The sequence below is a fragment of the Anser cygnoides genome, chromosome 10, assembly GCF_040182565.1.
Source record: "Anser cygnoides isolate HZ-2024a breed goose chromosome 10, Taihu_goose_T2T_genome, whole genome shotgun sequence".
Taxonomy (NCBI): domain Eukaryota; kingdom Metazoa; phylum Chordata; class Aves; order Anseriformes; family Anatidae; genus Anser; species Anser cygnoides.
The window spans coordinates 4122480-4139290 of record NC_089882.1 but is presented as its reverse complement, the minus strand read 5'-3'; the positions used below and the strand labels follow the sequence as shown (position 1 = coordinate 4139290).

At 43.0% G+C, this 16811-nt stretch overlaps 1 protein-coding gene across 12 annotated transcripts in view; it reads left to right on the top strand.

Moving 5' to 3' along the window:
- ITPR1 (inositol 1,4,5-trisphosphate receptor type 1) overlaps nucleotides 1–16811 on the top strand; it is a 169987-nt gene that overhangs the window by 37293 nt on the left and 115883 nt on the right. For 11 of the 12 annotated variants that reach the window (XM_067003328.1, XM_067003326.1, XM_067003334.1 and 8 more), the window contains 7 exons: nucleotides 7469–7584; nucleotides 11098–11184; nucleotides 12743–12901; nucleotides 14133–14231; nucleotides 14707–14790; nucleotides 14878–15024; nucleotides 16392–16487. In XM_067003328.1, the coding sequence (XP_066859429.1) occupies nucleotides 7469–7584; nucleotides 11098–11184; nucleotides 12743–12901; nucleotides 14133–14231; nucleotides 14707–14790; nucleotides 14878–15024; nucleotides 16392–16487 (788 nt within the window). Of the gene's footprint in view, nucleotides 1–7468; nucleotides 7585–11097; nucleotides 11185–12742; nucleotides 12902–14132; nucleotides 14232–14706; nucleotides 14791–14877; nucleotides 15025–16391; nucleotides 16488–16811 lie in introns of those variants that run through there. The other variant, XM_067003330.1, reaches the window with a different exon arrangement.

The following is a 16811-nucleotide window of genomic DNA, read 5'->3' as shown; positions in this document are numbered from 1 at the left end:
AACGCTCACTGGAACCAGTAGCTTTCCTTGAGAGCCTGGATCCGTTCAGATTAATGGCTGCAGTTGCGAGCTCTTCTCTGGGCCGTTTGTGGGGGCTTCTGCCTTGTCTTTTCCCCTCTCCTCAGCACGTAGAGTTTTTTCTGGCTTGTATTTCTCACTCGCCAGGAGCCACCCTGGTGTTTTGACTTTTTAAAGGTCCTTGAGATTATTCTTAGCTTAATTCAAGTAGCTTCTCCTGCTCTGAATTACCCTCTGTGCCTGCAGATACGAGTGGCTCCTTGATGCTCTCCAGGATACCCGGCGGGGCCGCTGGGGCTGTGTCATTGTCGTGTCCCTGGTCACCCGCCCAGGGGGACAGGTCCATCGTGGTGCCGCCCTCAGCTGCGAGGAGCCTGTCAGTTCGCTTGGAGTCAAATGGGATAAGTTGCAATTAAAAAAAGGGAGTTGTTGTAGTTAAGCGCAGCTGGCTTTTTGTCCCCTCTCCTTGCGCTGCTGCCCCTCGTGGCTTTGCATTTGCACAGAGCCTTCGCTCAGCCTTGCTCATACCAGAGACTGGGAAACGTATCTGGTCTTTCCTGCAAATGTTTCCTTTTGGAGCTGCCTGTATATCCAGTGTCTAAATATTTCTCTCTTTTCGAGTAGCAGCTTTCTTTCTGAAGGAGACCAAAGAGGTTACATGCAGAAATAAAACAAACATTGGTGTATCCTGAACTCTTCGGTACCTAAAATGTTTACCTGAAGGTGTTTCTCTCTTGTTAGTCTTTTGGTAGTTTTTTGGGCGCTTGGTCACCCTTGTGGTCTCTGAGGGCTTCTGGAGGGTTTTTGCCTCTAACACGGGGAGCTGCCTCTGCTTTTGCTCTCCGTGCACCCGGAGGAAGAGCAGTGTGCGCAGAGCACCGCCAGGTTACCTTTCCCTGCCGGTGGGGAGCTGGCCTTGCTTTTCCTGGTCAGAAGAAAGTTACCTTACTCGTTTTTTGCTGAAAAACAGCCTTATCCCGCAGTAAATTTGGCCACGCTGTGCATGTAAGCATGCAGTTTATTGCTCTCAAGTTACTTAGTGTTGTGCGGAGTCATGTCCTGCTTTGCGTTTAAACACCATTGCTTTCTAATGAATACTGTATTAATGAATGCTGCTGATTTAATAGGCATTGATATTCAGGGGCCATCTTCCAGGTGTATCTTCTTTCTCTGAAATCACCGGTCTAGTCCCCTTCCTTTGTCTGGTTTTGTGTATGAGCTCTCGGTTAATAATTACTTTATTTCCTATGTTGTTACAGCTTGAAAAAATGAAGTAGCGATTTCCATCGGCAGAGCCGTGCACAAATGAGTACAATGGCGACAGGGTGGTTGTCCTAACGTCTCACAGATGTGAATGGAGGGTGGTTATTTTAATGTAAAAATATACTTAGATCATAGATCATGCAGCCTTTCCGTTTAAATGTTGGTTGCAAGGGTGATTTTTCTTTTGTGCTTTAAAAAGAAAAACATTCAAAGTTCTTGTAACAGGCAGGATGCAACGCTATACAGAAGGGAGGCAACAGATTTCACAGCAGCAGAAACCTCGAACGTATTTTGTCGTGTAACTGGTGCGGGGTTCCAGAGACAGTGACATACGTGGTCACCAAGAGGTCTTTGGGCTGGGCGTACAAATGTCCTTCTGACCTGCTTTTGAATTTTCCCCAGGTATGTGACAGAACTGTTGGCAACATGGGAGGAGATTTCAGTGGTCTTTTATTTGGCAAATTGTTTTTTTTTTGCCTTTTTTGCTGGAGCTGCTGTTGGAGTGGGCTCTGCTGGGACAGAAGGTCAAGCATTCAGTGCGCCTTGGCAATGAGCTGCTGTACTCCTAGCAAAGCTTGTGCGCTGCAAATTGAAAATGAAAAGATGTCTTCCCATCACAAAGACAGTAATTTCAGTAGATCAGGTTCTTTTTTCTCCCTCTTTATGGAAGTGCAGGAATGATTAATAATCAACACATTTCTGTAGCTGCTTTTGTTCTATATTCTTTGAACCTCTTAGGCTGTCATCTATTCATTTTAAACATCAGAAAAAGCAAGTACAGAAATAGACAATGTAGTAGTGCAGGGCCTTCTGGGAAGGCGAAACTTGCCTGTGACTGAATATATGGATATTTTATTATTCTGTGTACCTCCTGCATGAAAGTATTTCACTTAAACACAAAAGAGTCTTGAAATAATCTCTGCGTCCATGTGGAGTGTTACCATCTTTGTGAGGGCATTGAGGCCGTGAAACTTTCGTAAATACGATGTGGAGAACTTGTCTTGAGAATATTTCCATCGTTGCCAGCTGCATTAACTCTTCGTCTTTCTTGTTATTCTTATATTTATAAGCGTACTGATTTTTATTATATCCTCTACCCTGGGCTTTGATCTTGGGGGAAATGTCAGGTATCTAAGTATAGAGAAGACTAAAGAGGAACTGCGAAATTTCAATGGGGAGCTGCTAATTTTCATTTAATTTTAGTACTGCTGTGCAAAAAGGAGTTGGGTTTTATCAAGTATTTTTTTCAAGTAAGAACCAACTGTGTTGGGGTTAAATATTCAACAGGTTTTGTAAGTGACTTAGTTAAGTATCTTCCTCTTGGTGGCTTTTCCTCGGGTGGAAGTGCCCTGAAGGAGGCTTTGTGAGAAGGGCTGTCGTCTTGCTTATTTCTGAAGTCACCAACCGCGACTCCAAACTGACAGGAGCTGGACATGCCCTTAACGTAGGGAAGGTGGAAAGCCTTCACAGCAGCTGTTGTCTGGCTGTCACCCGCGTTGGCCAGCTCAGGCACCACGAGGAGCGTTCAACGCCAGCGGTGCACTTTAGCAGCTTCCCGAGCTTCACGTGCAGCGGGTGGGTTTGGCACGATGACATCTGTCAGTGCGCCAGGCGGTGCAGAAACCCTCCCCAGGGAAGGTGGGGGTTGCACGTGCCTTCTTGAGTTCGGGTTGTCTGGCTTGTGGTGAGAGCAAGTGATGGGCTTGGGTAGGCTCTGAAATACTACGCCTGCTTCTCCAAATCCTTCCAGGCTCTCTGCTAACAGATGCTTGCAGTTTGGGCAAGTTTTCCGTTTTCTCTTACAATAATATTAACATGCCACCTAAATGCTATTGAAACTCCCATGCAACTTTTAATCAAGTTGCTAAAAAAAAAAAATAAAATCTGAGAGATTAATCTTTGAATGCAGCTTGAACTTTCCTTGGTGCTTTGATGGAGTCTGACTGGGGATGGGGGCACAAAAGGTGGAAAACCTGGTGCCTTTTCAGCAGTTTACTTTGCTGGTTTGGCTCTTCTTTTTCTATCACTTGTGGAAGCAAGTAAAGGCACCCAACAGATGTTTTGGATTTATCATGGCTTTTCAAGAATTTTCTTGAAATGCCAGTTGTTCGTTGGATTCTTTTGATTGATTTTAATCATAATAAAAAATAACACGTAACAAGGCAAATATGCTGAGGTGATCGCAATCGATGGTATAAACTCCAGAGGTGTGAGGAAGGTCTGTCTTGCCACCAAGCAATTTTTGTGGCTCCAAAATAGTTCCCAACCTAGGAACAAGGAGAGAAGAAATGTAATTCTCCTTCCCCAATGTTTTTGAAATTCCTGAACAATTTTACAACTTAGCCCAAGTAGTAAAAGACCAGAGGGAAACGCTGAGCAGGTTTTTGCCATTCTTACACTGCCTGCCTTCCTTTCCCCACGCCAAAACCCCAGGTTTTTCTGGGCACAGAATCAAGACCTCTTCTGTTGGCAATTCCAGGGTTTTTATGCTGACCCTGGCTATGGGGGATGAAGTCTGCATTCCTGACTTGTAGTACTCTGATAACCACTAGGCCGTGGTTTCAGGCCACTGCAGAAAGCTGTCGGCTCTGCCACCACAGGAGGGTTGGCCGCTTCCCCTGCAGCTGAACACATCCAAATGGGGAGCAGGCGCCGGAGGGAGCCCCGCGTCCTGCTGGGCTGCCCGGAGCACGGCGGCCAGGTGGGCTTCTTCCATTGACAGCGTGCGTTAAAACAGTCCATTAAGCAAAAAAATCTGGTCAGGTTTTTCATTTTGCTACGACAGCAAAAGCTGTATGTGCTGTGCCCACCCTGCACAGAACAGGCCCAGGTCTGGCTTTGGGGCAGCTTGCTGATGTGGAGGTGTGTGAAACCACCGTGGCGCGGCCCTTCAGCCTGGTCCTGAGCGTCTGGGTGAAACGTACTCCTTCCTCACGTGTTAGGTGGGGACCTGTCCGTTATTGTCGTGGCAAAGGTGCAGGGGAAGAGAAGGCTGGATTGGGGGCCGGATACATCACTCGGGATGAAAGCAGGGACTGGTCAGACAGGAGGGCTGGGGCTGGAAGGGAAGGCTGCACGCCGGGAGACCAGGACTGGGTGGGAAGGGAGCGAGGTCTAGCACAACAGGAGAGAAAGGGAGAGGGAGATGAGAGCATGAGGAGCATGGGGTAGAAGGGATTGCAATAATTTATTTATCCCTAATAAAGTAAGACTGGAGTAATCTAGCTGGCAGGTTTCGCTCTTGAATCCCCAAACACTTGAGAACATGGAATTTTCTAGTGTTTCCAGCATCCTTTCATTACTCCTCCGCGATGCTGGTACATGCAGAGGGTAAGCAGGCATTCCTGGCATACTTCAGCGAGCTTCAGGTGGCAGAGGCCCTGTGGGGATCTGAGTGTCCTGGCAGCGAGAACTTGAGTGTGTGGCTGCAGGGCACAATCGTGCACTAAGCCCCCTTTTCTGAAGGCAACTGCTGGCTAAAGAACAAAATTTCGCCTGGAAACAGGTGAGTGCATTTGAATGCGTGTCTGTGCAACGTCATTCATTACCCCTGTGCGCGATGAGGTAATACACAGTTACACAGCCGCTTTTTTCCTGCAGGACTTTGCTCTGTTGGTGCCTGACGACGTGTCCTCACTTAATCAGCAGTTACGGGTTATTTTATTTTCCCGCTGACTCAGTGTGCGACTCTGACGTTTTTCCCATGTATCATGAAGATCTGAAAACAAAATGCATTCCTTCGTCGTTAAAGTTCAGCAAACACTGTTTAGTAAGATGAGATTACGCTGCAGCGATGGCTCTTATTTATCGGCTTTCTCCTGAATCCATGACCAGAGCAGGGAGCGGGTTGTTTCAGCTGCTGGCAAGTCAACTACTTTGCCTTCATCTCGGATCTGTTAGAAACTGAGCGACCTTCCCCACGTACCGCGTCTGACAAGTACTTGGTCTGTATAACACCGCCGTCACTTCCGTGGATTGCAGACTTGTGACCGTGGTGGTGCTCAGCGAGCACGCGCTTGCATGTTGATTTTTGTAAACACAGAAGCCGGGGGAACCTGGAGATCTAAAAGCTTTCTGGCCATAGGTTTGATCCATGGTAAAATGCATGCGGTGCTAACCAGCCTCTGGTGGTCGCGGTAAGGTGAATGGCAAACAAGGCCAAGTTCATCTCCTCAGCCACTTAAGAAATCGTTTTCTAATTAACATTTGTTTTAGGAGTCTTGGGTGCTTTTTATTGTTAGTTTTTAGATTTGTAGTCTTCTAACTAGGAAGAAAACCTAAGAAAACCGTGTTATATTTTCCCCTGTTGCACGGAAGAAGGTCAAACACTTGCAGACCTCTCCCCTTGTGCTCGAGGGAGGAGAGGGGGTGCCGGCACTTTTCCATGTACAAGTTGAGCCTAACTTGAAAACTTTCTTGGCTGAAAAGGCTGGAAAAAATACACTTGCACTGTGACTAAATCTAGCATACAATTAATTCTTCTATGCAGTTCTGTGTGTTAATTGCTGTCAGTGTGAACTGGTGGTTTGAGCAAAAATAGAAATTTTTATAACTGATGTGTTGCTTACAATGCAGCCTCTGAAAGTGCAAGTCTGCGGTGGCTTCTTGAATCCCATTCCGTGCTGTCAATCTCGATGAATCATCTTCCTGTAAATGAAAAGGGTGTTGAAGAGAGCGTACCTGGAAAGTGTAGTTTGCTCTTCAGTTTCCACTTCTCCTAGCTGTTCAGAAGCCATAAGCCGGCAGTGCCAGGCGGAGGACGTGTCTCCGGACAGATGCACCTAAAGGAAGGCCCTGCCCCTGACCTCAGCTCTTCCTCTCCTTCCCCGGCGTGCAGCGCGCCCTCAGGGGTCGCCAGGGCCGTGCCCAGCTCCTGCCGTGTCCTCTCCTGGCATAGCAGCAACCTGCGGGAGGCGCGGCGGTGCTTTGGAACCAGTGAGCGCCCGGCGTGGCCGTCAGTGGCTCACTGCGGGATGAAAGACAGATCTGCCACTGGTGCTTCGCCCCGTTAGAGGAGTATTTCATTTTGAAGACCTTTGCCCTTCTGTCAGAGGGGTTTGACATTGCCCGGCGTGCTCTCGAGGAAGGGTTGGACAGGCAGGCGGTGCCCCAGCACGTTGTGTTGTTCTTTAAGCACGAGCAGCGTGGAGGTGGCCATCCCAATGCCCCGCTCAGGGCACGCTTCCAGTGAAGCAGATAAAACCCCCAGGTTGGTCTCTCTGTGGTTTGCTGCTTCCCATGTTCTAGTGCTTGCCCGCAAGCATGCGTCAGTCGTCCTTGGAAGTACGACGGGAATTAGTAGCCTCAAGTCTTATTCCACACCGTCACCAAAGAGGTGCTGGGGGCAGCTGTCCTGGCATTTGGGGCACTTTGGTTAAACTTCGAGGCTGCTACTTCAGGCGCTGTCTTTGAATAGCTTAATTTATTACTTTTTGCGTGTACAGTTGCTTGGCAACAGATGAAAAAATACTAAATGCAGCTAATTTAGTTGTATTACTGATAGGCTAGCATCTCTTTAATATGAAAACGTATTTCTAATAAGACTAATCAGCTGTAATTCCTGGCTTTTGCCAGGCAGAATGTTAAATAAACAGTGTCGATGAACTTGGTAAAGAACCCGGCACCCAAGGGGTTTACTGCCACCTCTGAGCTGTGCTGTGAATGTTTCTTTGCTTTTTCCTGCTGTTGTTTGGGGGTATTTTCTTCTACTGTTGCTACTTATTATGTAAGTTTCTCCAGTTCTTTGCCTGTCATTTTCCTTAGCAATAAAGTGATTTGATTTATTAAAAAATAAATAAATAAATAAACACCCCTAAACACTAACATTGGGTGAAGCAATATACCTGCTAAAGTATAAAAAGTAAAAGTTGTGAGTGAGTAAAATCAATCTGTTTGCCTGGGAAAGTGCTGAAAAGCGTTACCATTTTAGTATGGTGGGGTTTTTGACCGGGACAAGTGATGAATTTTCTGCTCTTGCATCAGATGTTTGGCAGCAACAGTTAATTTTTATCATTCATGGGGCAATGTTCCTGTTGCCCAAAAAAGCATGTGTCTGATCAAGAGCTTTCTGGAATTTGTTCATAAATCTTTCCTTGCTGCTCAAATATTTGGACAATACTAGCAGCAAAAGCCCAGCTAATTATGACTGGTTGAAGCACTCTCTCTGTTTGTTTCATTGTTTTCATAGATTGCCTGTTCAAACTATGTCCCATGAACCGGTACTCTGCTCAGAAGCAGTTCTGGAAAGCAGCAAAGCCCGGAGCTAACAGCACAACAGATGCAGTGCTGCTCAATAAGCTACACGTAAGTATTCAGTTTTGGGCTGCCGTTGATCATAAACGCTCTCATCCATACTGCTTTAATTATTTCCAATCAACCTGACACTGTTAACAAGGAAATATCAGAGAAGTCTATCAAAATCAGTACCCGAGACTCCTTTTGAGACGTTCACTGAGATGTGACTTACAAGCATCCTCTGATTTATGATAGGTAACGTGCTCTTTGAGGTCTGTGTCCACCAGCAGTGTGTGTGGTACTGGGTTAGAGTCATGAGAGCAATTCAAGCTTTTGTCGTTAACCTGTGCTAACTGCAGCAGTGCTCTCCGGGGGCATTTGGGGGGCATCTTTTAATAGTATAAAACCAGAACCCTTCAAACAACTACACAGGAGCAGGTTCTCAGGCGTTGTGCCTCGGTGCATGAAGTCACGGGCGTTAGCTGTGCTGGCAGATGCCATGAGCTAAATAAATCTGATAGTCTGATAAATCTATTGAGGTGCCTCACACAAATATTGCTGCTGGGATACATGTAAAGGTTGATGGGTAATTATGACTAATTATAAGGCCAGACAGCCTCTCCTTCCTTATTAGCTTGCAGTATTTAATATTTTTTCTGGCGAAAATGTTGACGTTCAGCAGTTGAAAACCCAGTAAGGCAGTTGATTGCTGGTTCTAGAGTTCCTTTTTTTCACACCAAAAAGCCAACTAACTTAAATACCATCTGTTGACTTTAGAGTTAAATAAACTGCATGTTTATGTTAAAATTACATAGCTGGAGTACTTCATGTCAAAATTACAATTCTAAATATTTTTAGTTTCTTAAAGCCTATATTAAGCTCATTGAAGACTGAAATACAAAATGGCCCTGTAGGAGAGTGTCATTTGCTGATTGCCATATGGCTGCCTTGCGCCTGCATTTCAGAAAGGCTGTTTGACTCATTTTGCTTCTGAAAACATAATTTTATAACCCAGAAGTATTAACTGGGCAAGGAGAAAGTTATTTCTGTACTGGCTGTAACACAGAGGTCCCTCACTTGTGCCGCGTTTCTCCTGCCCTTTTAATGATGATAAGAGAAGGAGACCGTGCCATCAAGCTTGAAGCGTCAGGGGATTCTGGGTTTTGTTTTTCTGGTGTGTAAGGGAAGGGGAGAGTTTATGCCTGCAGGATATGTGTGCGAGTTCATGGAATTTAAAGACAGGTAAGTTCTAAGCACTGCCTCATGCCCGGAGGAAAGCACCATGTAATTGCGCTGGATTACAGTGTCATTTAAAGTCGTCTTCTCTTTCCTCAGTACATGCCAGCTCAGGTGTTTGAGACTTGTAATGTTCAGCTGATGTTTTACTGGTTTGTGACGGGGCCCCTCTGGAAATCCAGGATTAGATATTGCTGGTACTTGTCTCCAGCTGAGGGATGTTTGTACAGGGAAGTGCCACCGTGCATGAACCGCGTACTAGATTAGGTGAAAGGATTTGAGTACTTTACAGTTTTATTGGAAATGGTTCAATATGCATTACTTCCACATAAGGCTAACCTGTTCTGGAGGATGTGCTACATCAGGTCTACCTGGGTCTGATGCATGGCTTTAAAATAACCTGGTCCCATGCACATCATTCATACATCAAAACTTAATTTTCTGCCCAGTATAAGAGCATGTCATTTATTGGTACACAGAATACACCAAAACCCCTGCATTTTGCATAGTGTGTGCTGGGAGGGAGGCAGGCTGTGCCCCCAAGACATGTGCGTGCAGCAGATACCTCTGCCTCTGATTGGACTTCTTTATCAGTGCCTATAGTTTTTAACAAAAACGGCGGTGCGAGATGTATTCATCATCACTTGCCTTTTTTGGCTTCTGTTTGCCTGCTGGTGGAATTTATTGTCTGCTGTGGCACGCTCAATGCTGAGGTCAGGTTATTTTAAGTTAATGCCATTTAAGGGATTTAAAATCTGGGACACTTGTCTTTCTTTGGTATCAAGAATCAGTGCTGCTTGAGAAGCTGACATCTAGTGGCCAGAGAAAGTGCTTTTCTTGAGTGATTGTCAGATTTGGTATGTGCTTCTGAAATCTGTCCAAAGACTTCATTATGTTTTCACAGAATACACCGTTCTCTTTAGTTACAATAATTGTGGCACCCAATCCTGTGCAGGCAGAGAAACCCTCTTGTTTGTGATCCTCATTGATAGTTGAGGGGTATTAGTGTCTTACCTGAATAAATTGTTTTTCAGTGGAGTACTGTGAAATCAAGAAAAAATAATAAAAAGAATTATGCTGCATTGTATTTCTGAATGTATTTTTGTGTTTAAATGAGCAACTGTATTGCAGGTTCTCCTGGAGAAAGAACCACTTATCATACCTAGCAGAACTCCTAAAAATAGCAAATTTTTGTAAGCTGAAGAAGGTGAAACTTTAAAACAGTGTAGAGACAGCTCTTCATTTGCAGTAGCTAAGCTGTCTTTTTTTTTTTTTTTAACTACTTAATATAGTTGGGAATTGCGGGCAGTCTCTTTTCCTCCAAGAGGAAATTGGGCCTAGCATAGTCCTTGAGATTCTTGAGAACCGAGTCATAAACATTCATGCTTAGCCTCCTAAAAAGTCTAGTTTTAAATCACTATTTATCCAGATGCATGTTAAAATAATTATTTCTTATTAAAAAATCAACTTTCATGGGAAATGAGAAGGAATTTCTTTACCAAATGAAAAGGTTTAAAAATGGTTTTAAATAGCTTACTTGTTTTTAAGCAAAACGAAGTACAAGAGAATAGTGAGTACGTAGAGCAGATGGCAAACGTCAGCCATTGTAAGAAGAGCTGGTTGGTTTATATGGATGGGTTATAAATTAAGTTATTAAATTGAATAATCATAGGGATTAGTTTTTCTATTTTGCATATGTTTTTCCTTTTATTAATGTGCTGGTATGATGCAGAAGTGCACAGCTGTATTTTCCCAGCCAGTCTGTAATGCAGCACCGAGTGGTACCTAATGAGGCGTGAGCTCTGTGATGCTGGGAAGTCAGGACCTTGTGCACTTAGAGCTCCCGTGGGCAAATGTAAATGCCTTCTAAATAATCTTGCTGTGTGACAGAGGTGATCAGATTCATCGTAAAAAGACAGATTGTGGAAGAATGGGCGCCTGTACTGGCAAAGTAAAATAACGAACCAAAGTAAAAGTCCTTTCCTTTCATTTTTTATAGAAGTCAGTAGAAAGGAATATAGACTTCCTGGCTTGGGTTGTTACCATCCCTTTTCTCCTTCCCCCCCGTAGGTGTTTTGTTGTTTTCTAATGCCTCGTCTTCCGTCTTGTAGCAGCTATTTATCAAATGTGTCAAAGTCAAAACACATACCTTTTAAATGTTCGTTATCTTCCTAAGCAACTGAAAAAGGGAATAGGAAATTATACTATTGGAAATTAGGAAAAGGAAATCTTGCTCTATCAGATGTTCACATTTTTTGTAGTTCTGTGAAATACTCTTAAAGCATCTTAGTTGTTTGGCCACGCTGTTTATAAAACATCAAGTGAATTATTCTCTTTTCATGTCAGCATGCCGCAGATTTGGAAAAGAAACAGAACGAAACTGAAAACAGAAAGCTGCTGGGAACGGTGATCCAGTATGGCAACGTTATCCAGGTAGGTTGTGAACATCTTTGCAAGCTGAATGGGGGAGTTTAAGCTAAATCCTGTGCAATGTGAATTTAAACTTGTGAAATTTGTAGACAAGAATCTGTAGCTTTGCCTGGTGGACAGCATCCTCAGGTATGATCCTGTGAAGCAAGAATTGGGTGTATGGCTGTGATCTCCGTGAGGATACAGATAGATTCATTTTTTTTATTATGGGTTAGCTGTGCTTTTTCCCCTCTGAGGTCACCGTATAATTTATTTATTTGGGAATATTTCTTTTTTGTGCTTACAGTATAGTTGGCCATGTGGAACGTGGCACAGACACTATCTTGCAGTCAGATGTTGAAATATCAAGTACTAAACTGCCCCAAAGGAGAGTGAAGCCATATAAGTCATTGTGGTCCATTTAAACAAAGGTTATACTAGTTGCAGGGAATGAAAAAAAATCAAAGTCATACATCAAACCCAAGAAAAATGAAAAGTACAATAACTGTGTAATAAAGAAAGGCGTGTTTTTAATAAATGGGGAAAGGAATATGCAGCAGGTGCTGGTTCACCCTGAAACCAGAGCAGACATGCTTCTCTAGGTAGAGTGCTGCAGCCCTTTAGAAGAAGTGATGATTACCAGCTGGTTTTGGTTTGATATAATCAGAGTAGGTGACAAGGAGAATGGACATGAGGGGTTTTTTTGTTGTTGTTGCAAGAAGTTGGTTGGCAAAGCAGTTGTAGGCTTTGGAGCAACCTGATTGAGGAAGGGCTCAGAAGCATCAGCCTTGGTTGAATTAAATGTGCTATTTGTATGTTTGAGGCAAGAAATCTAGTTTTACTTATCTGAGGAGAGATAAATACTGTCAATTTTAACAGGACTACAAGCATTTGCACTACTAAGAGCAGTGATAAGCTTTTGCCTGTATTTTCACTGTGGTCAAAATGTACTGTGAGTAACCACTATTTTTAATAGTCAAAAAACATCAAAATTGTCTATACAAAAGTATTTGAAGTTACTGGAAATGTGGCAACAGGTATTTTGAACGACAGCTGAGGAACTAGGCTGTGCCCTGTTGCAGTTTGCATTTTCATGCTGACTGTGTGCAGCCTGTGTGAGCTGTTAACGCAGTGGAGGGTTGTGGAACGGGGCTTTTTGAAGAGAGTCTTCAAAAAAGCAGTAGAGTTTTCTGTTAAACGAATCAGCCTGAGCAAAGTAATATAAGATCAGCCTTACTTTACACCACCACCTTCTGAAAACTACTTAGTGCCTTACATTTTACAGCTTTTGGTCCTGGGTCTTTGAGTAGGCTGTTGTAAAATGATGAGGGCATTTCTAAGTGTTTATCCTTTGCTGGAGAAGAAACAGATTAGTTGAAGATGTTTTGTGCTCTAAGACTATATATTTACTGAAATATGTGCCAGTGAAATTGTGCATGAATTCATCAATATTTTCATGAGATATCATCTAGCTTTTATTTTGATTCCTGTATGATATTGTGGTTGTCCTATACGTGCTCACTATTCCTTGAGGGGAGGAAAAATGAGCATTCTTAGAACTGAACTCTAATTCTTATTCTAGCTGCTTCACTTAAAAAGTAACAAATACTTAACAGTAAATAAGAGGCTACCAGCTCTGCTAGAGAAGAATGCTATGAGGGTGACCTTGGACGAAGCCGGAAACGAAGGTTCCTGGTTCTACATACAGCCTTTCTACAAGCTGCGTTCCATTGGAGACAGTGTAAGTGCTGAGAATATCCTCATGTATTGTTCTGTGCACAGCTTGGCAAAGCTTGTTTCAGGAGGTCTGTCTTCCAGTTAATGAAATGCACAGATCTTTTCGTGCCTTACGTTGCAGAAACAACTTTTTTCCTATGCTGTCAGGAGGGGGAGGAAAATTGCTATGGTAACTTGTATTTTGGAAACATGGGATGATTTAACATTGGAAGGAATAAGAGACCTAATTATGGTAGCCTTTCTCAATCCCTGTCCAATTCAAAATGGCAGGAATTGTTGCGTTCCTCTGGTATATTTAGAACAAATAATATCTGGGTTTTCAGTGTTGCCAGTTTTGAATCAAAATTTGCCATCATTTTGTATATGATGAATGAGGTAATAACGAGGCCAAATGGCCCTGTTCATGGGAAAACCAGAAAATAATTGCTTCTGATGCATTACCTTTGTACAAGAGAGTTTGGTGTGCTACCTGCCCCAAACTAGGCATTAATAAGCTTAAGGGTGCTCTGTGGTATAGTCCAGGCATGGATTTGGCACCTAAATCCAGTGAGCTTTATTGAGTAGGAATAATTTCTTCTGTAGAGCAGCCCCATACATTTCGATGTAGCTGTACTTCCTTTTACACACACGCACACAATAAAGCACATGATAATACAGTCTTACAGGCTAGTAAGCTCTTTAAATCCTACCTATTTACAGACACTTTATCATAATGACCAGTTCCTTTCAATACAGAGAAGGGTTTTGTGTTTTAATTTAGGTAAGACTTCACCCTGGAAGAAGGGAAGAAAAGGACCTTTACTGTCCGTAATAAAATGCTTTTGTCTTGAGCCATATGCCAGCCTGGTCAAGAATCTGATATTACAAATGAAAGTGCCTCTCGGAGGAGGAGAGCTTTTGGCTGACCTTTTGCCATAAAAATTACTTATTAAATGTTAACCAATGAAACTAATGGAAAGTAGCAGATAAATTTGTTACTGGAACTGTAAACTGCTTCTTCTGTAAGCCTCTGGATCCGTTAGTATAGGCTTTTTTTTCTGCCCAAATGACTGAATATAGTAAGCTAAATTCTGAAGCAAACAGAATCCTGGTTTTCATATTCAGACTGGCATCTCTCCAAACTGCAAGAAGGTGATTTCCTCCTATCACTCCCATTAACAAAAAAAAAAAAAAAAGGAAGGAAGGGAAAAGCTTTCTCAGACTGCAAATTTGTCTGATGCTTCACTTACCTACAGGTTGTCATTGGAGACAAAGTAGTCCTGAATCCTGTCAACGCTGGCCAGCCTCTTCATGCTAGTAGTCATCAGCTTGTTGATAATCCGGGATGCAATGAGGTAAGGGCAGGTTGACAGAGCTGGGAGTGCGGGGCTTTGGAACAACTTTACAAGCTCTATGTTGCAGCTAGGCTGCTAGGACTTGTGTTTTAAGAAAATTAAGCCCTCAGTAAGTTCATTAGGACCTCAGGTGGTGTTTAGGAATGGTTATCTTGTTGCTCAGCATCTTAAGATATCTACAAGACTTTTCTTGCACCTTTTGGGCACTAGACAAAGGTTAAGTTTGATTTCTCTTGCTTGACTGGCTAGAAATCAGATTTTTCTTCAAAATCAGTCGTCATGGCACCATGATGTGTGACTTACTAACAAGTCAGATTTGCAGTTACTTTTTCTGGAATAGATGCAGAAATGGCTTTCTTTGGAGTAATGCAACAGGGATGGCAGTGCTCAGCTGAAAAACATGTAAACAGTAAGGCAGTAGCATCTTGTGCAGGCACAAGACAGTGGGGCTAATACGTTTTATTTCTCCTTTCAGGTCAACTCTGTGAATTGCAACACAAGCTGGAAAATAGTCCTTTTCATGAAATGGAGTGATAATAAAGATGATATTCTCAAAGGGGTAAGACTCAAAACTTTAATTGTTTGTGACTTATTTGTTCGCTGATGCATAATGTCTGTATTGATCATGCTGTCTGGACTTTGACAGGGGGATGTGGTAAGATTGTTTCACGCAGAACAGGAGAAGTTTCTGACTTGCGACGAGCACAGGAAGAAGCAGCATGTCTTCCTGAGAACTACAGGGAGACAGTCTGCCACTTCTGCAACCAGCTCAAAAGCACTGTGGGAAGTAGAGGTAAGGATTGTGATGCAGGTTGAGGGTGGCTTTGTAGTGACAATTACAGTTTCTTTTTAAAAACATTTAGCTGGATTTCCTTTTTTAGGTGAAAGTCTTACCAGTGTTTGAAGTTTAATTTTTAGAGTTCCTTTACTTGCTGTGCTTTCTGTGCAAAATCAAAACTGAGGGCTTTCTAATGCTGCAACAGAGAGCTCTGAACTGCAGGTTCTTGACAATTCAGAAGAAGAGGACAGAAGTATCTATGATGCCATTTTTCTTACCAGTCACTGAAATCTAAAACCTAATAATTTCAACTGTCCTGCTGAGTGTACTGAACATTCTATTTTTGGTGTAGAATACTGCGATTATGCATATCCTCATTTGATAGGAGATGGCAACCCTTTGCTAGTCTGTGCATTGTCTGAACCATTTTTTACTGCACTTGGCTTTTAAATAGTGACTAACACCTTTGCCATCATTGGCTTCTTAAAATATCCTCCCTCTATTGGTGTGATAGACAAAGCTGGTTGTTTTACGTAGATACGATTTTAAATGCCTGCCACGTGAAGCCACGTGAACTGCCTGAGAGATCCATAAAATTAATTGCAATGGTGGATATAATTTTCCTGTTGTCTTTCCAGAAGTATCTGGTTTGATATGCACATTTTCCCCCATTTCAATTGCAAGTTTACCTGTGATTAGTGTTAGTTGAGCGTGTTACAACACATCAGAGGCTTTTGTGATAACTGTTCACATACATGCAGATACCCAATGATAAATGTGAGGAGTTCAGAGGTGAGCTAGTCCCCCCCAAAATGCAGAGGTCAGCTATGTTTTCCCTAAGTACATGGATGTACCCCCAGAGTGGAGGTTCTGCTTTCCACAGAGGTTTGCAGACCATCATATTTTCCCTCCAATACTCTTGTACAACACTGCATTTGAAACAATTCCAGATGTCTTCCATTACCTGCTTTCAGAAGGTCAAATATTTTTTATACCAGAAGGTAAAGGATCTGCTGCATCTCTTTAGGAAAGCTGTTTCAGGACTTAGCAACACATGCACATCTAGAGCACCGTCTTTAATTCTCTGCTGCTAGCACCATAATCTTCCTGCTGTCACCCACCAGATATCGCTCTGCTCCTAATGGGGTACCAGCTGTGGTCAGTGACTTTGCAGAATGTTACTTGTCAACGAGCAGAAAATCGATGTTTGTAAATTGAAGTGAACTAATTGTAGTCTGCTCAAACTATTTGGTGTACTACATGTTGTTTGTGCATGAAAGATTGTTTATCTTCTCTGGAGTTCCTTGCTATGTTCATCCTTACCTGTAAGTGAAATACAGCAAGTCACTAATGTGTAGTGCAAATGTTTCCTTTTATTGTAGGTAGTGCAGCACGATCCTTGTCGTGGTGGCGCAGGGTACTGGAACAGCCTTTTCAGGTTCAAACATCTTGCTACTGGACACTACTTAGCAGCAGAGGTAGGTGTTGGGGCTTGTTTAGAAGCTCTGCCTTTCTTTCCACAGCATCTTCTTTCTTTTACCCCTTCTGAAAATCTGTTTCCCACCCTAAAAATAGAAACAGATGAGAGGAGGAGAGTGAAGCTTGGGTCCTGTATTAATAAAAAAGTGGATGGCTAGACATAGAAAACATGGTCAAAGAGATGTGTAATTACACCACTGTGCAGGGGGTAGTCTTGAGCTTTTTGCACTTTCTATTTGAATTCTGAAGGCAATAGCTTTTCTACAAAGGATAGGTGCTAAATACTAGTATACTGTCATGTGGGCAGTAAGAATCTGGGCAGT